We start from the raw sequence: 27,693 nt of genomic DNA, 5'->3' as shown, positions 1-27,693 counted from the left end.
GGAAATTTTTCCTTTTCCCTAGACCCTGTTAACTCCCCCAGACTTCCACTGCCATAGCAGCTTACAAATTCTCTATACAATTTCACTATATTTTATTAGAGCTGTTTCATGTCTGCCACCCATGAAAATATCAGTCTATCTGTTTTTGGCTTTATATCTTCAGTGACTAACAGAGTACTTGACACATAACAGGTGCTCAGTGTCTATTTGTTGAGTGAAGGACAATGTTCAACATTTATTTTTGATTCAGTGTTTCTATGATTCCCCGAAGGAGGCATTCAGGAAGAATAAATGAACCTCAAATAAATAAACTTGCTACTTGTGGCAATTTTAATTAGAGGCTGTGAATTGTAGTGTCTGTGCACTACTGTTCCATGTTTTTTATGGATGAGAGAGTACTTAGCAAATACAAATGGGGTTTGATGTCTAGTTGATTTGATATCTGTAAGAAGCAAAGGTATTATGTATTGAATCTCTTCCTACAAACCTGTAATCTGAACCACACTCTTAAATGACCTGACCAATATCTTTTTTTATCCTACTTGTGGTGACTTTAATTGTAAACCTTGCTAATATTGGTAGGAAACAACAGGTGCTGTTTTCTAAGGTGGAAATGAAGTCACTCCAGGTGCTGGAGAGGATGTGGAGAAATAGGAACACTTTTACACTGTTGGTGGGACTGTAAGCTGGTTCAACCATTGTGGAAGACAGTGTGGTGATTCCTCAAGGATCTAGAACTAGAAATACCATTTGACCCAGCCATCCCATTACTGGGTATATACCCAAAGGATTATAAATCATGCTGCTATAAAGACACATGCAAACGTATGTTTATTGTGGCACTATTCACAATATCAAAGACTTGGAACCAACCCAAATGTCCATCAATGATAGACTGGATTAAGAAAATGTGGCACATATACACCATGGAATACTATGCAGCCATAAAAGAGGATGAGTTCCTGTCCTTTGTAGGGACATGGATGAAGCTGGAAACCATCATTCTCAGCAAACTATTGCAGGGACAAAACACCAAACACCACATGTTCTCACTCATAGGTGGGACTTGAACAATGAGAACACTTGGACACAGGAAGGAAAACGTCACACACCAGGGCCTGTCGTTGGGTGAGGGGAGGGGGGAGGGATAGCATTAGGAGATATACCTAATGTAAATGACGAGTTAATGGGTGCAGCACACCAACATGGCCCATGTATACATATGTAACAAACCTGCATGTTGTGCACATGTACCCTAGAACTTAAAGTATAATAATAAAAAAAAATTGGTAGTCTGAGGTTGAATAGTAAAATCTCTGAGATAATAAAGGCAGAGAGGATGTTTCTGTGGTCAGTTTAGAAAGAGTCATGTTTCTGCCTAAGGCAGATAACTTTTTAAATTCGGGACAAATCTGAGAGCTACCCTTTCTATCCTGAAAGAGCAGAATGTTAAATTTTATTTCACTGATGCAGAATAGATGAAATAAAGCGACTTCCAGTTAGAGAAATATAGGAATGGGAAACTAGGTCAAACAGAGAGAAGCCATTCCCAAGGCAATGAGCAACAGCATTTGGATTTAGCAGAGCATGTTTGAATAACTGCTCTAAAAAATAGTCAATAAAGCCTCTGCATTAAGAAATGTAACTTCGAGTGGTTACTAATCAAGAGAATAAAAATTTTCTGCCAGTCATGGTAAGGCAGCCATGCTATGAGGACTGTTACATCACAGAATGATGCTGAGAAGAAGCTCATTAGAACCCATATAATGTAAGAAGATAGCATATCCAGGCCAGACCACACTGAAGGAAATTCACTTGGTTATGCCTACTTCCATGCCTGGAACTTTTGCTTAGGATTTTTGCAGTTTCTGGGAAGGAGGCTGTCTTAGACAATTTTCCTCTGCTATTACAGAAGACCACAAACTGACTTATTTTTAAAGAACAGCAATTTCTTTGGCTGACAGTTCTGGAGGCTGGAAAGTCCAAGATCCAGAGGCTGCATTTGGTGAGGGCTTTTTTACTGCATTATAATACGGTGGAAAGGCAAAGAAGTATGTGAGACAGAGAGAGAAATGGGGTCAAAGTGGGTTAGTTATCCCAGGAGAGGGTTCCTGATAAAAGAAACTCAGTCCTGGGATAACTAATCCACTTCCATAAAAATTAACACCTTTATGAAGGCTCCACCCTCATGACCTAATCACCTCTTAAAGGCCCCATCTCCCAATACTGTTACATTGGTAATTAAATTTCAACATGGGTTTTGGAGAGGACAGTCAAATCATAGCAGAGGCAATGGAACTCAAACATGATACTATGAGTATATATTCTTTATACTGCAGTTAGTGATATAGTAAAACATATAGAGATCTCATCTTCTAATGGGGGTTCAGTTATACTCAAATAAGTCTTCTGTTATTTTCATAAAATTCCAGCATTTAAAAAATATACATAAAAACTGAGTGTTACCAAGATGTTGAATCCTCAAATGGGCAAAGCCATACAAGTAATTCCTCCTCTCCACTTGTCCAGAATCCCAAATAAACTTCTGTTTGCATCTGAAATGATGGGTAGAAGAAGAGTTATGCCATCTGGAACTTACGTTCTTATTGGGCAGAGGTAGTATCTTGCCCAATAAGATGGTATGTCCCATACCATCTCAGCATATATGGATATACAACATATGCCCTGTAAATCACTATGAATGTAGTCATGGAAAAATATGTAGTGACAAATGCAGACTCATTATTAGCTGTAGCCAGCACCCATCTCTCTCTTTTTAATGATATTCCAAATTGTATTCAATAAGCCATACTTCCCTGCACAACCCAATTATTTGGGGAGTGGGAAGCTTAAGCCATCAGCATATTATATTACCCTGGTCCCTGTACTGGCTCTTTACTGGCCATGTGGCCTAAGTGATCTAATCAGAACAAACCTTGGAACTTTTGCTTAGGGTTTTCGGATGGGAGTGTTTTCTCTCACCCCTTGGACCTGTGGATGTGTAGCCTGAGCAGTTGCAGCTATATCACAGTATGCCAGAGAAAACAGAACCAGAGTTACTGGATAAAACCATCTTTGATAATTATCTTGCCTCTGGATTCTTCTAGCTACATAAGCCAACCAATCCTTGATTGTTTAAGCTAGTCTGCATTCATTGTTCCTTATAACCAAAAATATTCCAACTTGCTTTCTGTATACTACTACTAAGAATTATGAAAATTTGTTTTGGGGTTAAAGCATGCAAGAAGAATAACAACATATTATTTATTAATTCAACAAATATTTATTGAGAGTCTACTGTGTACAAAGCTCCATTCTAGCCTCGGGTATAGAATGGCAGATGAAATAGGTAGTAAGTTAAGGAATACAGACAATTAAGCCAGCAAATACAATACAAGGTGGTAAATGCTATAGTAGCATAAGTATAGACTACTGGTAGGCATATAACAAGAGCATATTATTAAGTGGGTCCCTGACCCCCGAGTAGCCTAACTGGGAGGCACCCCCCAGTAGGGGCAAACTGACACCTCACATGGCCGGGTACCCCTCTGAGACAAAATTTCCAGAGGAACGGTCAGGCAGCAACATTTGCTGTTCACCAATATTCGCTGTTCTGCAGCCTCCGCTGCTGACACCCAGGAAAACAGGGTCTGGAGTGGACCTCCGGCAAACTCCAACAGACCTGCAGTTGAGGGTCCTGACTGATAGAAGGAAAACTAACAAACAGAAAGGACATCCACACCAAAACCCCATTTGTATGTCACCATCATCAAAGACCAAAGGTAGATAAAACCACAAAGATGGGGAAAAAACAGAGCAGAAAAAATGAAAATTCTAAAAATCAGAGCGCCTTTCCTCCTTCAAAGGAACGCAGCTCCTCACCAGCAATGGAACAAAGCTGGACGGAGAATGACTTCGATGAGTTGAGGGAAGAAGGCTTCAGACAATCAAACTTTTCCAAGCTAAAGGAGGAAGTTCGAACCCATGGCAAAGAGTTTAAAAACCTTGAAAAAAGATTAGACGAATGACTAACTAGAATAACCAATGCAGGGAAGTCCTTAAAGGACCTGCTGGAGCTGAAAACCATGGCACAAGAACTACGTGACGAATGCATAAGCTTCAGTAGCCAATTCAATCAACTGGAAGAAAGGGTATCAGTGATGGAAGATCAAATGAATGAAACGAAGCGAGAAGAGAAGTTTAGAGAAAAAAGAACAAAAAGAAATGAACAAAGACTCCAAGAAATATGGGACTATGTGAAAAGACCAAATCTACGTCTGATTGGTGTACCTGAAAGTGATGGGGAGAATGGAACCAAGTTGGAAAACACGCTGCAGGAAAACTTCCCCAACCTAGCAAGGCAGGCCAACATTCAGATTCAGGAAATACAGAGAATGCCACAAAGATACTCCTCGAGAAGAGCAACTCCAAGACACATAATTGTCAGATTCACCAAAGTTGAAATGAAGGAAAAAATGTTAAGGGCAGCCAGAGAGAAAGGTTGGGTTACCCACAAAAGGAAGCCCATCAGACTAACAGCTGATCTCTCAGCAGAAACTCTACAAGCCAGAAGAGAGTGGGGGCCAATATTCAACATTCTTAAAGAAAAGAATTTTCAACCCAGAATCTCATATTCAGCCAAACTAAGCTTCATAAGTGAAGGAGAAATAAAATACTTTACAGACAAGCAAATGCTGAGAGATTTTGTCATCACCAGGCCTGCCCTACAACAGCTCCTGAAGGAAGCACTAAACATGGAAAGGAACAACCGGTACCAGCCACTGCAAAAACATGCCAAATTGTAAAGACCATCGAGGCTAGGAAGAAACTGCATCAACTAATGAGCAAAATAACCAGCTAGCATCATAATGACAGGATCAAATTCACACATAACAATATTAACCTTAAATGTAAATGGGCTAAATGCTCCAATTAAAAGACCCAGTGGCAAATTGGATAAAGAGTCAAGACCCATCAGTGTGCTGTACTCAGGAAATCCATCTCACGTGCAGAGACACACATAGGCTCAAAATAAAGGGATGGAGGAAGATCTACCAAGCAAATGGAAAACAAAAAATGTCAGGGTTTGCAATGCTAGTCTCTGATAAAACAGACTTTAAACAGACAAAGATAAAAAAAGACAAAGAAGGGCATTACATAATGGTAAAGGGATCAATTCAACAAGAAGAGCTAACTGTCCTAAATATATATGCACCCAATACAGGAGCACCCAGATTCATAAAGCAAGTCCTTAGAGACCTACAAAGAGACTTAGACTCCCACACAATAATAATGGGAGACTTTAAAACTCCACTGTCAATATTAGACAGATCAATGAGACAGAAAGTTAACAAGGATATCCAGGAATTGAACTCAGCTCTGCACCAAGCGGACCTAATAGACATCTACAGAACTCTCCATCCCAAATCAACAGAATATATATTCTTCTCAGCACCACACCACACTTATTCCAAAATTGACCACATAGTTGGAAGTAAAGCACTCCTCAGCAAATGTAAAAGAACAGAAATTATAACAAACTGTCTCTCAGACCACAGTGCAATCAAACTAGAATTCAGGATTAAGAAACTCACTCCAAACCGCTCAACTACATGGAAACTGAACAACCTGCTCCTGAATGACTACTGGGTACATAAGGAAATGAAGGGAGAAATAAAGATGTTCTTTGAAACCAACGAGAACAAAGACACAACATACCAGAATCTCTGGGACACATTTAAAGCAGTGTGTAGAGGGAAATTTATAGCACTAAATGCCCACAAGAGAAAGCAGGAAAGATCTAAAATTGACACCCTAACTTCACAATTAAAAGAACTACAAAAGCAAAAGCAAACACATTCAAAAGCTTGCAGAAGGCAAGAAATAACTAAGATCAGAGCAGAACTGAAGGAGATAGAGTCACAAAAAACCCTTCAAAAAATCAATGAATACAGGAGCTGGTTTTTTGAAAAGACCAACAAAACTGATAGACCGCTAGCAAGACTAATAAAGAAGAAAAGACAAGAATCAAATAGATGCAATAAAAAATGATAAAGGGGATATCACCACCAATCCCACAGAAATACAAACTACCATCAGAGAATACTATAAACACCTCTATGCAAATAAACTAGAAAATCTAGAAGAAATGGATAAATTCCTCGATACATACACCCTCCCAAGACTAAACCAGGAAGAAGTTGAATCTCTGAATAGACCAATAACAGGCTCTGAAATTGAGGCAATAATTAATAGCTTACCAACCAAAAAAAGTCCAGGACCAGATGGATTCACAGCCGAATTCTACCAGAGGTACACGGAGGATCTGGTACCATTCCTTCTGAAACTATTCTAATCAATAGAAAAAGAGGGAATCCTCCCTAACTCATTTTATGAGGCCAGCATCATCCTGATACCAAAGCCAGGCAGAGACACAACAAAAAAAGAGAATTTTAGACCAATATCCCTGATGAACATCGTTGCAAAAATCCTCAATAAAATACTGGCAAACCGAATCCAGCAACACATCAAAAAGCTTATCCACCATGATCAAGTGGTCTTCATCCCTGGGATGCAAGGCTGGTTCAACATACACAAATCAATCAATGTAATCCAGCATATAAACAGAACCAATGACAAAAACCACATGATTATCTCAATAGATGCAGAAAAGGCCTTTGACAAAATTCAACAGCCCTTCAGGCTAAAAACTCTCAATAAATTAGGTATTGATGGGACGTATCTCAAAATAATAAGAGCTATTTATGACAAACCCACAGCCAATATCATACTGAATGGGCAAAAACTGGAAGCATTCCCTTTGAAAACTGGCACAAGACAGGGATGCCCTGTCTCACCACTCCTATTCAACATAGTGTTGGAAGTTCTGGCCAGGGCAATCAGGCAGGAGAAGGAAATAAAGGGTATTCAATTAGGAAAAGTGGAAGTCAAATTGTCCCTGTTTGCAGATGACTGATTGTATATCTAGAAAACCCCATCGTCTCAGCCCAAAATCTCCTTAAGCTGATAAGCAACTTCAGCAAAGTCTCAGGATACAAAATCAATGTACAAAAATCACAAGCATTCTTATACACCAATAACAGACAGAGAGCCAAATCATGAGTGAACTCCCATTCACAATTGCTTCAATGAGAATAAAATACCTAGGAATCCAACTCACAAGGGATGTGAAGGACCTCTTCAAGGAGAACTACAATCCATTGCTCAACGAAATAAAACAGGACAGAAACAAATGGAAGAACATTCCATGCTCATGGATAGGAAGAATCAATATCGTGAAAATGGCCATACTACCCGAGGTAATTTATGGATTCAATGCCATCCCCATCAAGCTACCAATGACTTTCTTCACAGAATTGGAAAAAACTACTTCAAGGTTCATATGGAACCAAAAAAGAGCCCGCATTGCCAAGTCAATCCTAAGCCAAAAGAACAAAGCTGGAGGCATCACGCTACCTGACTTCAAACTATACTACAAGGCTACAGTAACCAAAACAGCATGGTACTGGTACCAAAACAGAGATATAGACCAATGGAACAGAACAGAGCCCTCAGAAATAATGCCACACATCTACAACTATCTGATCTTTGACAAACCTGACAAAAAGAAGAAATGGGGAAAGGATTCCCTATTTAATAAATGGTGCTGGGAAAACTGGCTAGCCATATGTAGAAAGCTGAAACTGGATCCCTTCCTTACATCTTATACAGAAATTAATACAAGATGGATTAAAGACTTAAATGTCACACCTAAAACCATAAAAACCCTAGAAGAAAACCTAGGCAATACCATTCAGGACATAGGCATGGGCAAGGACTTCATGTCTAAAACACCAAAAGCAATGGCAACAAAAGCCAAAATTGACAAATGGGATCTAAATAAACTAAAGAGCTTCTGCACAGCAAAAGAAGCTACCATCAGAGTGAACAGGCAACTTACAGAATGGGAGAAAATTTTTGCAATCTACCCATCTGACAAAGGGCTAATATCCAGAATCTACAAAGAACCCAAACAAATTTACAAGAAAAAAACAACCCCATCAACAAGTGGGTGAAGGATATGAACAGATACTTCTCAAAAGAAGACATTTATGCAGCCAAAAGACACATGAAAAAATGCTCATCATCACTGGCCATCAGAGAAATGCAAATCAAAACCACAGTGAGATACCATCTCACACCAGTTAGAAAGGTGATCATTAAAAAGTCAGGAAACAACAGGTGCTGGAGAGGATGTGGAGAAATAGGAACACTTTTACACTGTTGGTGGGACTGTAAACTAGTTCAACCATTGTGGAAGTCAGTGTGGCAATTCCTCAGGGATCTAGAACTAGAAATACCATTTGACCCAGCCATCCCATTACTGGGTATATACCCAAAGGATTATAAATCATGCTGCTATAAAGACACATGCACATGTATGTTTATTGCAGCACTATTCACAATAGCAAAGACTTGGAACCAACCCAAATGTCCAACAATGATAGACTGGATTAAGAAAATGTGGCACATATACACCATGGAATACTATGCAGCCATAAAAAAGGATGAGTTCCTGTCCTTTGTAGGGACATGGATGAAACTGGAAACCATCATTCTCAGCAAACTATCACAAGGACAAAAAATCAAACACCGCATGTTCTCACTCATAGGTGGGAATTGAACAATGAGAACACTTGGACACAAGAAGGGGAACATCACACACTGGGGCCTGTCGTGGGGTAGTGGGGATGGGGGAGGGATAGCATTAGGAGATATACCTAATGTAAATGACGAGTTAATGGGTGCAGCACACCAACATGGCACATGTATACATATGTAACAAACCTGCACACGTTGTGCACCTGTACCCTAAAACTTAAAGTATAATAATAATAAAAAGCATATTATCATTTAGGAGATTCAAGGGAAGCTTTCAGCAGAAGGGAAATTTCTTTAAATACTTAAAAAATCAGCCAAAAATTGTTGTGTGTGTGTGTGTGTGTGCGTGCATGCACATGCACATAAAAGGCATTCTCAGAGAGGAAACAGCATGTGGGAAGGCTTGGAAACAGAGGTTGAAATATCTGAAACAAATGCAAGAACTGGGTACAGTGGATTCATGCCCGTAGTCCCAGCACCTATGGAGGCGGAGGCAGGAGGGTTTCTTGAGCCCAGGAGCTCAAGGCTGCAGGGAGTCATGATGGTACTACTGTACTCCAGCCTGGTGACAGAGGGAAACAGTGACTCAAATTAAAAAAAAAAGAAGGAAAGAAAAAATAAATGAAGAAAGAAATTTGTCTGGCTAGAGCACAGACGTTGGGGAACTAGAGAGGGTCATAGAATGAGACCAAGCAGGAAAAATAGAAAGGACTGGATCATGCAGGACCTTGCAGGCCAGGCTAAGGAGTTCAGATGACCCTAGGAACAATGGGAAAATATTGAAGGGTATTAGGCAGAGAAATGGCATGATCTAATTCACTTTATTCCTCATTCAAAGGAAGGCAATTTGAAAGTAATAAACTAGGGACAGACAAATTCAAGACCAGAAAATAAGTTACCAAAAATGCAGAAGTCAGGGGAAATAAGGCCATCAGGGATTAACTAAGCTGTTATTAAACAAGTTTTGATAGATGGAGAGAGTCAGAGAATAAGCAAAGGAGACAAAGGGAAAAGGATTGAAGAGAGACTCCAAACAAAAGATGGAAGATCAAGACAGAGCCTCACAGGGAGAAAGAAAAGGAGTGCTGAGTGGTTGTCTCAAGTGACCTTGCTTTTAAGATAGAGGAAAATTAGTTTGTCAAAAACAGTCCAGTTGTCATCATGAACCAATTACAGATTTACACCACGATGAATGCATTTGATTTAGACTATGTTTTTGAAGTTAAAAAATAGCTCTCTCTAACCTACCTCATTCTCTCCATTGAATAGATTGTTCTCTGCAAACATACACAGATGCACACACATTACATACTATCCAGAAGGCAGCTGGGGAAGTGATTTCAGTTTTGTCATATTTAAATAGCTATGACATTTGGTTGTGTTAGTTTTTCTTCTTGTTTCCATTCTGCTGGTAGAGGTTGTAGTGGAAGAAGAAACCTTAGATTTATTTAGTCCTTGGATTGAATCTTGAGTTTCCCCACTTACTAGCTGTGCCTCCTTGGATAAATTATTTCATCTCTCTATGCCTTAATTTTATCCTATCTTAAAAGGAAATAGGACTATCATCTTGTATCAATTAACTATTGCTGTACAACAAATCACCTCCCAAAGTCAGTGGCTTAAAATAACAAACACTTGTTAGTTCATAGTTCTGCTCTGGCTCAGCTGTTTTGGGCATGGCTTACTCAAGTGTTTATGGCCAACCGAGGGTTGACTGGGGCTTGGTTTCCTAATCTTGCCTGGGCTGTCTCACAGGTTTGGGCTTCAGTCACAATGGCTCATCTATAGCCCATCTCTCATTCATCCTCCAAAAAGAGGGCCTGGGCTTGTTCTCATGGTGGCTACATGGAAGTATGCTAGACCTCCTACAGGTTTAGGCTCAGAACTGGCAGAATGTCACTTCTGCTGCATTCTATTAAAAACACGTCACAAGGCTAGCCCAGATTCAAGTGGGTGTAGAAATAGACTATTCTACTTGATGGTAAGAGCCACAAAGGCACACTACAAAAGGCATGGATATGTGGGGTGGGGGGAAAAATAATGATAATTTTTGAAGCCTTCCAAACTCTTACCCTGCATTACTGGGAGAGTTTGATGACACCATCTTGAAGGTTCCTAGAACAGTGCCTCACTCACAGATGCTCCATACCTGTTAATTTCTCCCTTTCTATATATACTAACAGCATGACCAGAAACACTGTCATCCATTGCACATTGCAGTAGGAAGAGGTGATAGAAACAGAACAGATAAAGTTATTAATACATGCCTCAGCATTACTTACGCTTGTTTCAATAGGCAAGTGTTTTTTAAAAAGATTTTCAAAAGAGGAAAATTACAGGCCTTGCTTTTAGAAAATGTAGGCAATGTGGTTTCTCTCTTCCTCTTTCTCTTTCTCCTTCGCTAAGAATACCCTCAGAATGATAGGACTTCACCTTATCTTCTCTAGAGGAACAATGCGTTATTTTGGTCTGCCTTTGATCACTGGTGATTCACTTTAAAGGCAGGGCTGCTGGAAAAACGCAGAAAGCAGAGTTGCAATCAGAAAAACGACTGTGTAAAAATGGCTTCCTCTGGCTCTGTCCTTGATTCCTGGGAGTTTTTTGAGTCACTTCTTAATTCTTTTTTTTTTTTTTTGAGACGGAGTCTCGTTCTGTCGCCCAGGCTGGAGTGCAGTGGCGCCATCTCGGCTCACTGCAAGCTCCGCCTCCCAGGTTCCCGCCATTCTCTTGCCTCAGCCTCCTGAGTAGCTGGGACTACAGGCACCCGCCACCACGCCCGGCTAATTTTTTGTATTTTTAGTAGAGACGGGGTTTCCCCGTGTTAGCCAGGATGGTCTCGATCTCCTGACCTCGTGATCCACCCGTCTCGGCCTCCCAAAGTGCTGGGATTACAGGCGTGAGCCACCGCTCCCAGCCGAGTCACTTCTTAATTCTTTTGCCTGTAGAGAACCTGCTAGTCTGAGAAGGGTAGGCAGAGTACTGTTTCTCTGGCAGTTCTCATCAATATTCTCTCTGAGTTCTGCCAGGAGTTAACTGGCGAGTGTATTCCTGTGTAATTTGCCAAGGAGATGGTTGACTTACATATGACAAGCAGATACAGTAGGGCTTTTACTTCAGAAGTAAGCAAAAATAATGGATTAAGTTAAATTACCATCCTAGTGATTTTACAGAATGCACCAAAAACCTGCAAATTATGCACAGCCTTTGATTCAACTATTCTAATTTTACCCTAAGGTAACAAACAGAAAAGTTGTCTTTTTTAAGAACAAAGTTTTAATTTGTGATAATTTTAGATTTATGGAAAAGTTGGGAAGAGAGTACAGAGAGTACCCATATACTTTTCATCCATTTTCCCATAATGTAAACAGAATACATTGCATTGGAACATTTGTCATAATTAAGAAGCCAACATTGGTATATTACTATTAAGCAGACTCCAGACTGTATTTGGATTTAACCAGTTTTCCCACGAATGTCTTTTCTTCTGTTCTGGGATCCAATCTAGGGGATCACATTGCATTTACTTTTCATTTCTTCTTGGTTTCCTCTGGTCTCCAGCAGTTTCTCAGTCTTTCCTTGTTTATAATGATATTACAGTTTTGCGGAGGGCTAGTGAGATTTTATAGAATGTCCCTCAATTTGGGTTGGTTTCTTATGATTTCTTCCCTCCACCAAGAATAGCCTCAGAATGACAGGACTTCACCTTCTCTTCTATAGAGAAATAATGTGTTACTTTGGTCTGCTTTGATCACCGGTGATTCACTTTAAGGGCAATTCTGCTGGAAACCCCAGAGGGTTAACCCACAGGAGCCCCTTGTTTGGGTATTTACTTCCATCTGTAGGCTAGAGAAAAGGTCAGCTCCCATTGACATCAATGGAAAGGCAGGCCTATGGACTGTGCTCCCAGGCTACCAACAGCAGAGAGTTGTTTCTGGAGAAGTGAGTCCATATTGATTTAAAGGAACAGATGTAAAGCAAGAATAGGATTTTCCTCAGTGGATCCTATCCTCCCCAATAGGACCCACTCTCCCCATCTCTCTCCCTTCCCTTCCCTTCCCTTCCCCTGTACCTCCCCTCCCCTCCCCCTCCCCCTCCCCTCCCCTCCCCTCCCCCTCCCCTCCCCTCCCCTCCCCCTCCCGTCCCCCTCCCCTCCCGTCCCCCTCCCCTCCCCTCCCCCTCCCCTCCCCCTCCCCCTCCCCCCTCCCCTCCCCCTCCCCTCCCCCTCCCCCCTCCCCTCCCCCCTCCCCCTCCCCTCCCCCTCCCCCCTCCCCCCTCCCCCCTCCCCCTCCCCCCTCCCCCCTCCCCCCTCCCCCTCCCCCCTCCCCCCTCCCCCTCCCCTCCCCCTCCCCCCTCCCCCTCCCCTCCCCCTCCCCTCCCCCTTCCCCTCCCCCTCCCCTCCCCCTTCCCCTCCCCCTCCCCTCCCCCTCCCCTCTCCCCTCCCCTCCCCCTCCCCTCTCCCCTCCCCTCCCCTCCCCTCCCCCTTCCCCTCCCCCTCCCCTCTCCCCTCTCCCCTCCCCTCCCCCTTCCCCTCCCCCTCCCCTCTCCCCTCCCCTCCCTCTTCCCCTCCCCCTTCCCCTCCCCTTCCCCTCCCCCCTCCCCTCCCCCTTCCCCTCCCCTCCGCTCCCCTCCCCCTCCCTCCCCTCCCTCCCCCTCCCTCCCCTCCCTCCCCCTTCCTCCCCTCCCTCCCCCTCCTTCCCCCTCCCCTCCCCTCCCTCCCCCTTCCTCCCCTCCCTCCCCCTCCTTCTCCCTCCCCTCCCCTCCCTTCCCCTCCCTTCCTCTCTTTTCCCCTTCCTTCCCTTCTCTTCTCTTGCCTTCCCTTCCTTTCCTGGCCCTTCTTTCACAGGGTCTCTCTGTCACCCAGGCTGAAGTGAAATGGTGTGATCTCGCCTCACTGCAACCTCTGCCTCCTGGGTTCAAGTGATTCTCCAGCCTCAGCCTCCCGAATAGCTAGGATTACAGGCATGCGTCACCATGCCTGGCTAATTTTTTTATTTTTTGTAGAGATGGGGTTTCTCCATGTTGCCCAGGCTAGTCTGGAACTCCTGACCTCAAGTGATCTGCCCGCCTCAGCCTCCCAAAGTGCTGAGATTACAGGTGTGAGCCACTGTGCCTGGCCCCACTTCTGTTTTCTTGATGATTCTTTAGGTTTGGCCAAATTAGACTAGGGTCTAATCAGGAGTACCTAATATAAACCATGCTCATGGAAGCATTGTGCACAACAGTAAAAAATTAGAAACAAATGCTCAACAGTAGGGGATTAAGTTAGGCATTTTTCTTGTTATATCCATATATTGGGATATTTTCTAGCTATTATAAATTGTGATGTAGATTAATATAGACATAAAAAGGCTGCTTGCCTAAGAATATATAGTAAGATTTCATTTAACAATTTAAAAATATCTATATGTAAATGTGGTTTAAAAACTCAGCATACTGCCTCACCTCAACCCTGTGAAGAAGACATTTTTATCCTGGTGCCTGCCCTGAAGTGTCCTGTGGCCTGGCCCACCCGTGTTATAGCAGTTTACTTTGTCTCCACAGGAGCCAAGGCCCATTGCTCTGCACAGATGAACCCTGTGACCTAGGAAGAAGTTTTCCCTTCCTGGGACAAACTGCACACATCAGAAAAATACTGCCCATCAGAAGGAGTACACAAAGACAATGGGGCTAGTGATGTCTTCTAAATTTATTGCAAGGAATAAACAAGATAACATATAACCAAATGACACATATGAAATTATTTAGCTCAAGGTAACTATAGATGCTGAAGGTAACTATAGATGCTGAAGGTAACTATAGATGCTGAAGTTAACTATAGATGCTGAAGGTAACTATAGCTGCTGAAGGTAACTACAGATGCAGGCCAAGCCTGAAGAATCATCAAGAAAACAGAAGTGATGGGGAGAGTGGGTCCTATGGGAGAGGATAGAATCTGCTGAGGTAAATCCTGTTCTTGCTTTACATCTGTTCCTTTAAATCAATGTAGACTTATTTCTCCAGAAATAACTCTCTGCTGTTGGTAGCCTGGGTGTGCAATCCAGAGGTTTTCCTTTCCATTGATGTCAAATGGGAGCTGACCTTATCTCTAGCCTATAGGTGGAAGTAAATCCCCAACCTCCTGTGGGTTATCCCTCTGGGGTTAATTTCTGTGCAGTGGTTTGCACTGGACAATGATCTCCTGAAGAACTAGGACAATATTTTGTCAACCCCAATACCTTGGGCGGTATTTAATAAAATTAACAACACCAGTCTTCTGTAACATTAAAGCCTCCCTGCATCCTTTTCATGTTCCTTTCCTCCTTTCACCTTTAAGCAGTTTGGAGTGCTCAAACTGCCTCATCCTCTCTTCTCCAAACTATTAAAACTGATCATTGAGAACTTTTCTCACCTCTGGGCCCTTATAAATGCTGTACCCTGTGCCTGGAGTGATCTTCCCTCTGGTCTTTGTGTGCTGGCTCATTCTCATCTGATAGTTCTCTATTCAAATGCTCTCTCCTTAGAGAGGCCTTTTGACCATGCTATCCAAAGAGGCATTTCCCAGTGACTTCTTATATCATTAGACTTTTATTTCCCTCACAGAACTTATGCTAATCTACAGATGTTCTTTCTTTCACTATCTTTCTCTCCCACATTCTGCCCTCTACATGACTCCCAACCTGTTTGTCTCTCCTTCTTTGTTCATTTTGTGTCTCCATGACTTGAGTGATAACTCCATGAGGCAGAGACCTTACCTAGCTGGTCCATCATTGTATCCCTAACACCAGCTCAATATCTATTGAATGAATCCAGTGGAGGTAACTTACTCATTTCTCTAACTTTACTTTCCCTCTTCAACCCTTTCCCAGTTTAACATTAATCACACTTGCTGCTCAAAATTCTTTAATGTCTTCCCATGACCTCTTGCTGATGTGTCCAAATATTTAGATTTCACAGAGCAAACCTCAAAACACATTTCTTGGGTTGCTCTTGGCTCACAGGACTTTTATTCTATCAAGTAAGAATATTTTTTTTTAAATGGCAAAGCCTCATGAGAATTAATGACAAGAATGCAGTGACTAATATTAACATGAAAATATGAAGATATACTCTCAAAAAATTAATTTAGTTATATAAAATGCTTCCTGTTTTTCCTATTTTACCATGGATTATGGAAAATCCTGAATTACCACTCAGTATATTGGAATAAATATTTCATGGAATACAATAAAATCTCAAGTCAATCTTACAAGGTCCTTTGTATTTATGCCCCTGCCTGCTTGTTTGCCTCAGTTCTTGCTCCTTTTCCTTCTGTCTTTATGCCCCAGATACAGTGAATTATTTAATTGCTTGAGGTTTTTTGATTATGCCTTGTCTGTGCTTGACTTGGAGCCTTTGTCCATGCTGCTTCCTTGGCTGGAGAGCCTTTTTCTCTAACCTGCCTGATTAATTTCCACAGGTCATAGTTTCTGCATTGTCTGCTTTTTGAGGTCTACCCTGACTCTTCTGATCACATATAGGTTTTCTTCCTCTTTATTTCCTCATGGGTTACCTCATTTTTGCAATAGCCATGTGGGGTTGAAGTTGTTTATTTCTTGTCCCCTAATTAAACATAAACCCAATGAAGAAAAAGACTATGTCTTTTCATGAGGTACTGCTGTGTAATGTTCTAGATGTTAGATATTGTTATGGTTTGAATGTGTCCTCTGAAATTTAATTTAATCCCCAAGGCAATAGCATCAGATGTGGGGCCTTTAGCAGATGATCAGGTCATGAAGGCTGGGATTAAAGCCTTTATGAAAGGGGTTTTACACTGAGTTTGGCCCTTTTTGCCCTTCCTTCTTTTCTACCATGTGAGGACACTGTGTTCATCCCCTCTGGAGAATGCAGTAACAAGGTGCTATCTTGGAAGCAAAGAGACCAGGCCCTCACCAAATACTAAAACTGCTGATGCCTTGATCTTGGACTTCCCAGCCTCCAGAACTGTGAGAAATAAATTTCTATTGTTTATAAAGTACCTAGCCTATGGCATTTTGTTAAAGCAACACAAATAAACTAAGAGAGATAACAGTTAGGAAAAAGCATGAGAATTGTAGATTGTTTAGGTTTCCCTCTGCCACCGTAGGTGGGGATGAGAGTGCATCCTGCCCCTGGTGACGTTCAAGGGGAAGAAGACCAAATGGAATTGAGGGTGTCTTATGCTCTAAACCTTCTGGAGAGAGACTTTTTTTCTTCTTGCTGATAGACTGATACTCTTGATATAGCCAATGTAGGGTGGGGATCTAGGACAAAGGGAGTTGTAGGAATCTGCACTGGCACTGAAGGGGCACAAGGAGAACTTGGGACTCAGTTGACTAGTGAAAGAGACCAGACAGAAACTTGGGCTTAATCTCCAAACTGCTATTAAGAGTTATACATTTCCCTAGAACATCTTTATTTCATATACATCTCATGTACTTTTAATATACTGAGGGCATTAGAAACAGGTAGCTGGAAAGGACTGAGCATTTTTAGGACTGAGGGAATGGTGGCTTTAAAACATCTGAAAATCATTTGATATTCCTCTCACTAAGGGGTGGGTCTATGTTTCCTCCCCTTGAGTCTAGGCTGATCTTAGTGATGGGTTGATTTCTAAATAATTTAATCATCTTTTGGAAAGAGTATTTATAAAACATTTTTTGATTTCTTAATCAGTAACTCAGAATATATTTGAACTTCCTCTTAACAATTCAGGTCACCATAAACATCACTTACTTTGCCCTCTGTGACTGCTCTGTGTTTTCTGCATGGTCATTTCTGATTTTTACAGAATGTGATTTTAAGATCTGCAATGATGTTGTTTTCCTCTCATTTCCTCTTTGAATTCTTTAGGTTTTCTTTACATGACTTTTTTATTATCTTAGAATTATCTCATGAATTCTAGTAAAAGTCTTAATAAGTTTTTTAGGTAACTTGTTTTCCTCTGTGAGTTTCAACAAAGGAAACTATTTAATTTGAGTTTGAATTCAAAGCTATTTCTCCAACCTTCACATTTTGTGTCCTCCAAGTTGTTTCTGCTTCTATTTCAGATACCAGTAAAGATGTCATCTGGCCAATTTGTGTGAAAATAGAGAATAATTCTCATCCAAACCGCCTGTCTCTGGAAATAAGAAAAGCTCTGAGGGTCTCCAAAGTTACCAGAGGAAGGCTGAATTTTATGGTGATTGAGAATATTTCCAAGCTTATGAAGAAAAAAACATCATTAGTCTTTTCCATGGTAGAAAAGAGTAAAGCCTGTAACAAAAAAAGTGATACAGTGGATGGGATGATGAGACCCTTGAAATAAGCAAGGATGGACCAGAAACTGGTAACACTCACCCATGGAATTTCATTATGAAGTCGTGGCAAGGGCCAAGCCGACCTGGATTTTAAACCCATCTCTTCAACGATGTAGATTTTGACAACATATTTGATTTCTCTGGGCCTCAGTTTGTTATCTGCACAAAAGGGAGATATGAATGGTTACGTTATTGGATTGTCATGAACATTAAATAGGATAATGTCAAATCATTCAGCCAAGTTTCTAGCATATAGTACAGGTTCAAATATTATCTTTTTTTCCCACCAACCTCTTTTCCAGGAAAATGCAAAGCTACTCTTTAGCCAAATTTTAAAACAGGGGATATTTATTTTGGGAATCATTAATACCCATCTGCCCCTTTTTTGGTCCATTGGACATATTGAAATGAATGATTAATACTTATCACTTCATGGTGTACACATTGTTTTGTTTCTTATATCCAGAGTCTAGTCCTCACCTCTAACCAAAGTAAAGGAAACTGGAAAGACACACGCTTTTTCAGTCATTAATAGAAAGTTGTCCAGGTAAGTTTCTGATGGTATATCAGTTAGAAATAATATTTAGCTATTTGTAATAAAAAGCTGAAAACAGTAGCTCGAATCAATGGAAGACTTTATTTTTCTCCTAATGCAGCTGACAATAATGTTGTTGCCTTTATGATATCAAAGACCCAGGTTCCTTTTATCTTTCTGCTTAACCTGCCTTGGCAAATGCTTGCTGTTTCATAGTCACATGATGGCTGACTTACTGTAACCTTCAGGTAGAAAGAAAGGAAGAGGTAAAGAGATAAAGGTACATCCCAGCTGACTCAGTATCTCCTTCTCTTTGAAAACTCTCACAGAAACTGCTCTATAACTTCTACTGACATCTCATCTCAATGGCTAGATCAGTGCTATACAACAAAACTTTCTGCAATGATAGAAATGTTCTATATCTGAACTATCCAAGATGTTAGCTACTAGCCACTTATGACTGTTTAGCATTTAAAATGTCACTTGTGGAACTGACAAAATGAACTTTTAATTTTACTTGATTTTAATAAATTTAAATTTAAATAGATACATGTGTCTAGTGGCTACCACAATAAATAGTGCAGGGCTAGACCTTAATCACATCACTACCCCATCTGCAAGAAAAGCTGGAAAATGAAGATTTGGAGCTAAGCACGTTGCTACCCTCCACAAAATTATGTTTTACTTAGTAAGGAAAAACAAACAAAAATGAATATAGGCTGGGCAAATAACAGCCTCTGCAACCAAGGGATATTTGCTTGCTAATATTCCTTAAGCCCAGAGGAATGGAGTGCTAATGGGTTTATCATAGGCATGAAAAATGGTGTGTCTGGGAAGATGTTATGTAGTTAAAAAGCAGAATCTTGGAGCTGGAGTTCAATCCAAATACTTTCTTTTTACAATGAGAAAAACTGAGGCTCAGAGGGACAACTGAGAGACCTCATTAATAGAGCAATAGGAAAATCTGCTCTGAAATTATACAGAGCTATTTGGTGGCCTTTATAACATCACTCATGATAAAATGTAAAATCTCAGAAAGAAAATGCCCTCTGCCTATGGTTTTTAAAATACAGGAAAGAAAAGCTAGAGAGATTTTGATGCCACCTATTGGTAGACAGAAGTATAAACTGCCCTTTCGTAGCACAGGTTGTTACCCAGTGTTAGAGGCACCACAGGTGGTATAGGGTTCTCATAAAAAGGAATGACAGACAGTGGAATATTTAATTCCTGCATCAGCTTGGAACATGTATGTTCATTTTCCCTTGACTCTTAGCATCTTAGAAAAAGTGCTTTCTTAGAGTGTTCCTTTCTGCTTTCCAGTAATACATCACACCTCAGGCATATACAGAAACACCAGAGGAAGACATATCAGTCAATTCTCAAAAATCACTTGAAATAGAAAAAAAGAACAAATTTTTGAGCTATAAATAGCCCTGGGGTGAGATTCAAAGTTCTTATATGATCCACAGCCTCAAAAATATATCCTGTTATTTACAACAGTTTCCTTTAGTAGTTCTTACAAAAAAAAAAAAGAAAAGAAAAGAAAAGAAAAGAAAAGGAAACAGAAATTCAATTTCAAAACTAAATGCTCACCCTGACTCATTCAGGGAAGGATCCAAGGTTTCTGATGCAGGGCACTGACTCTCTGCCTGTTTTTCCCCTTCATCATCTGCTCCCCTTAAAAAATGGTATCAACTGCATTGGTAAGAATCCACATTTCTTCCCTTTTGTTCCCTGGCTTCATTCCAGGATTTCACTTGTCACACTGATGGGTGAGATGCCTTTCATATTGGTATAAGACACTGAGCGGATGCCTCCTCTTATCTTATCAAACAGAAACCCGGCGAGTGAATCTACCCAGAGCTGAAGCTTCCTTTGCAACTTGGGAACACCAGGGCCACAGTGACTTTGTGGCTTGGCTTTAGATAAATTTGACCATGGCTGTAGAACCCAGCAGCTCAGAATCCATTAAAAGGAGAGCTGGGAGGAGGTGAGTGATAGAGACAAGGGGATTTTGATGTTACAATTGTTGAGGGGACTGTGGCTGGCAGGCAACTTGCTGTGGGGGCAGTGATTGAAAACATGGATTATTAGCTGGTTACAAATCTTCATTTGTACAGATGAGCTGTTGATTTCATATAAGAGGTGGGAGTAAATTCTGCTTTATGTGCCCTGTAAAAAGCTTCTTTGAATTTACCTTCAGTGTCATGCCTTCAGAAAAATTCCAAGTTTCTGGCATAAAACTGCACATGTTTTCTGTGCACTGGCATGCAGGCAACTGTTTGTTTCTAATTACGGAGCTGAAGCCTGCTGGCAAAGGAAACCATATTTGTCACAAGTTGTGGCATTGTGTTTAGTTTGTGTATCTATGCTTTTAACATGTAGGGCCAAAGATAACTATGTTGTTTTTCTTTTTCCCTAAGAGCATTGACTCTATAACTTCTTCTCTATGGTCCATGTGTTCACTTATTCTAGCTGCCCCTTTAGAGACTGCTTCAATGAACAACCCCTATCCTCCCATTAACTAATTGTGTTCCCTGGTCTGGTCATTTCAACCGCCCACACCCTGGATTTATTTTTGTAGATACAGTAAAACTTTGTTGGGCAGGTTGTAAAAATTAAATGGGATGGTAAGTAGAGTGCCTAACAGATTGCCTGGAAATAGTACATGCTCAGCACATCTTAATTCCTTTTCTCTCACCTGTAATATAAGAAGTTTATGTTGAATGGTCCCTAAGATATTTATATTATTTTTAATTTTATAAATGTAGAAGGTGGTAGACACCTTTCTAGGCATTGGGGTTATAATTATGAACAAGATGACAAAACAGACATATCCCTTGCCTTCATAGAAATTAAATTTTAGAGGATACAATTAACATGCAAGGAAATGCACAATGACTTTTCCTTCTTCTTCCTTCATCTTTGCAAGTTCAATCCAATTCAAATTTTGAGTTTATCTTTGAGGCTACCTCTTAACAAAACCTGGAAGTAATGTTTTTGGACTTAACATTTTCATATTTAGTAATCATACACTGGTTTTGCCTGCTTAGCATCCATCTCCTCTTTCCTGGTAGGAGGACCCTGAATATCCCTTGGAGAATTGTCCCTGTGTCTCACTCGCAATGTGTGTAGATCAGGTGGGGCTCCATCCTGGCTCCAGGAGTGCTATAGAAGACATCACATGCTCCCAGACATTGTGGAAGTCCTGGCCCATTAGCGTAATTCCATATCCAAAGGTCACAACGATTGACTTATGCATAGCCATGTGACCCAAGTTTTTGCAATCAAAGCAAATCCAAGGATTTCTGTGGTAGTTTCAGTGTACAGAGAAGCTCCCTGAGGTCCTTTCCAGGGTCTATGTTTAGTGTTATCCTATTTCAGAAAGGCTTTAGAGGTGACTGAAAGAAGAAAAATGTTATTTGTATTCTGTCAGAAGGTTGTCCCTTTGTTTATCAAAGATATTTCTGTCTACTTCTATAGAACAATTAAGAGGGGGTCCTCCTCCTTACCCTATTGGTTCTCCTTTTCTGGACTTTGAAATTGAGAACTTCATGGTTAGTGAAAAGATTTTGGCTAATATCCCCTCCAACCTTCAGGTTGGAGAGGCTTTGTTAGATAGACCCTTAATAGGGTGAGAAGGAAGACCTTCCATCTCCCCTCCACGTTAGATGTAACACACTCTATACCATCCCAATGTCAGAAAGAGACCGTCATTCACTTTACTTCATTAATTCCAAAGTCCAATTTGTGAGTCTGACAATACCAATGTGCAGAGAGAATTTAGTTGTCTAGTTTGTCTATGGTAGCAGACATAATCAGAAACAATGCCCTGTATTTGAATAAGTTCATTTGTCTGAATTTGGATAAGTTTGAAATAGGAAGGCCATACTTTCTCTCTAAAGTGCTTTAAAACATGTGGAAGTGGTCACCCCTTACATAAGACAGCATATTTATATCTATCTTTAAGCATAAGTACTCCCTAAGTATTTCTTTATCTTATTTGTGAGGTTGATGTATTCAGAAACTCATCATGAGATGAAGAAAATACTCTTTGTCCATTAATTTACTCATGCATTACTTACTAAAAATAATTTCCAGGCTCCTGCCATACGCCAGACAGTTTTGTAGACACGAAGGATACACAGATTAGCAACACCTTTACCATTTTTGATGACAGTTAAGCACCCATCTAAGAAGTTTTCTTTGGTGAGTGCCAAAAAGTGTAACTCCCATTCCCCCCACACCCCCGCCGCGATACGACCGCTCCACCCTAGAGTGGAGATGGAGACCAAGCACTTGGAGATCTAAATCAAGTGTCCCCAGGAGCTCAGTTGAGCGACAAAGCTGAGCAGAAAGCCCAGACTGTGGGCGCGGCAGGACCACGGAGAGCGCCGCCGCCAAGGCCTGGGCGGGGCCTGAGCTCGGGTTCCCGGGGCAATGCTCGTCTCCGTCAGAAACCCCCAGGGGGCGCTCGCGCGGAGGTTTCGGAACTAGTCTCTTGCCGGGTACTGGGTGCATGGGTTTCGTCAGAAGGTGGAAATCTCTCTGTGAGAAGCTGCCATCTCCCTGCCACCCGCTCGTCCCCTTCTCTTTCTGCCACCCTCCTTTCCTTCCTCCCTCGCTCCACTCCACTCCCTCCCTCTTTTCTCAGTACCCTCCTCTTTACTCTCCGAGTTAACTGAGAGCCGACCTGCCATCTCCAACATTTTCACCCTCTTCCCCCACCCCCATCACTGAGAATGGAGTCAGGGTTTCCGGAGAGACCAAACTCTGCTCTCAGCACCTTTCCCAGCCGCTGTTGCTAAACTGACCTCGGAGGACGAGAGAGGAAGGAGGTGCGACGCCCCTTACATCAGTACATAACTACCACACCAACCACCTCCACTTCAAAGCCGGATTTTGCATCCTGGGGGCGGGACAGACCTAGTCCCGGGCTGAATTCTCTCTCCACTCTTCGAGATTGGCACACCCAGGTAAGTAAATGCCAACTCTTCATTCCTGTGTTCCTGGGGCGCTGTGATTGCAAAGTCTGTTGGGGCTGCTGCGTAGCAAGACCAACTTTTGAGATGCACTGGTTCTCGCTCACATTTGCACGTTTGTCATTGCTGTTGTTGTTTTAAAAAGCAGCAGCAAGCAACGTCTTTAATCTGAAGGGACTTCCATCCCCTACCTCTCGCCTTCTGACATCCACCCAACTCGCCCAGGTGGGGTGGGGCGAATGGAGTTGGGGAGAAAGACCGCGGAGGGGAGGGGACAGCAGGGCACGGGTGAGGGATAGGTCAGGGAAGTCCCGAAGGCGGAAGAAGGGGTACGGTTTTCAAAATCGGGGAGGGGAGGGGAAGGGAGTTCTCGCTGAAGTTGCAGCTTCCTCTCTGACAGTGAGAAAGCTGTGGGACATTGTAGTCCCTTCCAATGGCTTGACCTGGCTGCGGTTGGATTCAGCCTCTCAACCTCCTCCCCCACACTTCTTACAGTGAGGTTCTAATAATATTTTAGTTGCCTCTTCTCAGTGTTAAAAACTAATGAATAGGCTTGCAAGTGCTTTGATTCAACCTAGTCCTTCAGCGCTTCTTCCTCTATGGAATAAAGTAGCCAGAAGGAAAGGGGGACGGGGACAGGGGACGGGACTGGAGGGACCACTGAAACCAAGCCACAGCTGAGTAAGGAGATCACGACCCCGCGTGGTATCACAGACACACGAGAACTGTTAGGGCTGAATCCAATGGAGATAATTAGGAGGTGGTCCACGCCAAGTCAAGCGAGTGCTGATTACCATCCGGTGAGGAGCAGGCTAAACCCTGATGAAAAATGGTCCTCCTTCATCTTGGAGTAGGTGGGCTTTAAGGCCCTATTTCCCATTCTATGTTCCAAATCTGACCGCGCCCCCGGGGCGCCCCAGGGCGCCTTGGCGGATTGCCTTTCAGCCCCAGAACCCGCTAGGCTCCAGGGAAAGTCACAGGCGGCAGAGATGATCCAAGGGGCGCAAATCTATGAAGGGCTTGATGTGGGTGGTTGGGAAGTGGAGGGGGGAAAGGTGAGCAGAGTGAGGCGGGAGGGGGCTAGGGAAGGGAGAGTGCTCTGGGAAGCTTTGCAAGAGAGACATCTGAGAACCTCTCCTTCTACACACACACACACACACACATAGACACACACACACTCTCACAGGATTTCAGTGACTTGTGGGAAAAGATGCCTCAGCACCTTTACACCCTGTGTTCAAAACTATGCAAAACCAACTCTTCATCCTCTTGCTGCTTTGCCAGGGATTTTAAAAGCACTGTTCTGGTTTTTCTTGGCTCACTTGGTTTTGTTTCCTGAACAGCACTTTTGAGCTGTCCAAGATACTTTAATATGCTATCTTTAAATGAAACTAAACCCTGCTCATTCGCGCGCCCGCGCGCGCACACATACACAGGCATACACAATTACCTTAACTTCAAATAAAGTGTTCTTTTCTCCCTACTCTTCTATTCCCTTAACAATCCCTATTCTCAAAGGCCTTTGTGTTTTATGTTCTGCTTTATAACAAAACAAAAAAATAAACACCCACTCTCCTATGACACAGGTGTTTTGAATCCATGCCAATTTTTGTAGTTAGTATATGCTGGTTAAACCACATAGCATATCCCCCAAAAAGCCAGAGGCAAGCAAAAACTTAATTTGATGCCCTTCAAGTTTCGGAAGGTCCCATTTCTTTTTATAAACCAAAAGATAAGATGAAGCTCAGCATGGCTATGGCTGTGATTAGATAACTTCTGATATTTTCATTTCCCTTACCGAGCTGCTGCTTCTAGGCTGAACTCATTTTATTCACCTGACCATTTTTAAAGACAGACTGACAAAGTCACTCTGGCAGATCGGGACTCAGAGTTAGTCAAAAGTTCTCACATGTAGAGAGGTGCATAAAATAGAGGGAGGGTTGGAAAATGCAGTCAGAACATCTGTGTTAATAGTGCATACTAATAAAGGCCAACATTTTCTCAACTATCTCTAATGGGAAGATTCTTATGGTTTTAGAGGATCAAACTCAAAACACATCAGAATGAGGTGATTTTTCCATTAACATTACATAAAAGGATATATTAGGCTATAGCAATAGTAGATGTTTAATCCTGGGCAGTTTTGTATGATTGTGTGAGAAGAGATTGCCTATAATTGAACCAAACCTCTACTTATGTGTTAACAAGTAAAAACTCCCATGGCCATCAAACTTATGCCTTTCCTGTGAGTGGTCAACCTTATTTTTATTCTCCCGGACACAGGCCCAGCATATTTGAGTGGGAGAAGGCACAGATGCGGTACAGTGACTTCCCAGTTTGAGATAGTTGCTTTACTATAATTCCTAAATATTTCTTTGAAAATAGTTGCTCTGAGTTGTTTCTTAAGTGTAAAAAGAAATTAAAAGACTTCCTGTTTATCTCCAAGTCTCCAGTAGCAACATGACATTTTGGTGAATTATTGGTTTGTCTTAAGGGGACTCTGGTTTCAGAGGTTTTAATTAAAAGGTGTTTGTTCTAAAGTATACTTAATCTGCTTGTGTATTTCTAATTAAAAATACCTCATTTCAGTTAGTAGGAAGTAAAGATGTTATCTGTTTATAGAGAAGTTTTATGTAATATTCCAAAAAAATAGAAAAAAGCTTTGATTCTTTTAAATAATTAGATTATTTGAGCCCATTATTATGACTTAAAACCTTGAGGTTATACTGACTGTAAGAAACAATCACAGACCAAAAAAAATGGGTTAATGGTGGAATCTTTATTCTCATATGTATTTGAATCTTTTGGAATTAATACTGAACACATTTATAAGGTTTGCACTATGCCTTCTTCTGACTTCACTTCGAAAATTCTTTGAAATGTAACACCCTAGAACATTATGTTACCTTTATCCACATAAAGAAAGGATCTTTTCATTTAGAGATGAACTTATTGAAGATGAGCCGTCAGTGTTGTGTGTAATCAATACCACACATTTTCAGAGTGGTCTGAATCCAGAACAAAGAATGAGACAGGTACTCTGATGATATCAACTTGGCTAATTGGGTAAAAGTCTCTACACTAGTTGGGAAAAATCACTTCATGAATCTTTGTATTTTTTAATCAGTGGTGTGTAAGAAGATCTGTATTCCGTGCACTTTGAAGAGAGAAAGGGCTAAATTTGTGTTCCATATTTGATCTTTCCATTTTTGTCTTGTTAATATTTTAAAAGAAAAACAAAAACCTTTGCAGATCCATTCAGTAACCCAAAGTCATATTTCCTTGGCAACAGTAGCCAGTACACTAGATTTACAAAATATCAAAATAGAAAAATTTAAATGCATTCAAAATAAAATGTCACATAGTTCAAGACCATTCTTTGGTGCATTAAAACTGATCTTCCAACATGTAATAATACAGTTGCCTTTCTCCTGATTGAATGTAGATGGCAAAGAATAGATTACTGATTTTAATTCTTTTTAAGATGTCCCCAAAATCTTATAATATTTTCTTTTCAGGGAAGCACATTATGATAATAATTTAGGTTGGGGTTACACATCCATTTTTTGGATAAAGTATTTATGTGATAGTTGATGGTAAATCCAAAAATCAAGCACAATAAATGGGTCAGGTAAGATGCATCATCTTTTCTATGTTATTTGAAATAGTCTATAGTAAGGCCTCAATTAGTGTTAAACTCAGTGAATATCTCCTAAACTTGTGACTGCATAATAAAAACATATTAGTGCCTACATATACTTTCAGGTTTTCTTTTTCTGTACTAGAAACTGCAGTTATGTGGGAGCTTTCTGTTTGCTGTATGAACTACTAAATATATGTGATATATTGGATATATTTTCTCCTAAATCAGCACATCCTGGGAAGTCCTTTATTTGTCTGCTGTATTCTTTGGAAACCCTCTTGGGAACCATCAGCTTTTAGCTCAGTAAATATTGAGGGTTGGAAGGCAAGTCTCAAAAATAAGAAAGTGATAAGGATGCCTTCTTTGGGAAAGTTTATTCCAGTCCTATTATTTTAGTCATAGGGCTGGAAGGGGAGCCCATTTAAGCTGATCTGTGATGGACTCATCTCTAAACTGTGATCAGCAACTTTCAACAGTGCAATATTTACCCAATAAATGTGATTGAATTTGTACCAAGTCATTGTCTGCAGCCATCTCTGTTAATGTGCATGTTCTGTGACTCTCAGAACTGGAAGAGAG

The 27,693-nt window shown here is 41.2% G+C and overlaps 1 protein-coding gene across 4 annotated transcripts in view; it reads left to right on the top strand.

Annotated features, from left to right (window-relative positions):
- The window catches only part of CPNE4 (copine 4), a 746,304-nt gene that overhangs the window by 227,565 nt on the left and 491,046 nt on the right, over positions 1–27,693 (top strand). For 2 of the 4 annotated variants that reach the window (XM_055110462.1, XM_055110464.1), the window contains 2 exons: positions 17,706–18,501; positions 20,326–20,479. In XM_055110462.1, the coding sequence (XP_054966437.1) occupies positions 20,427–20,479 (53 nt within the window). In that variant the 5' untranslated portion in view covers positions 17,706–18,501; positions 20,326–20,426. Of the gene's footprint in view, positions 1–17,705; positions 18,502–19,794; positions 20,480–22,973; positions 23,466–27,693 lie in introns of those variants that run through there. The other 2 variants (XM_055110463.3, XM_055110465.2) reach the window with 2 other exon arrangements.

Source organism: Pan paniscus, chromosome 2 (assembly GCF_029289425.2).
Source record: "Pan paniscus chromosome 2, NHGRI_mPanPan1-v2.0_pri, whole genome shotgun sequence".
In the NCBI taxonomy this organism is placed as follows: domain Eukaryota; kingdom Metazoa; phylum Chordata; class Mammalia; order Primates; family Hominidae; genus Pan; species Pan paniscus.
This window is presented reverse-complemented; position numbering and strand designations above follow the sequence as displayed.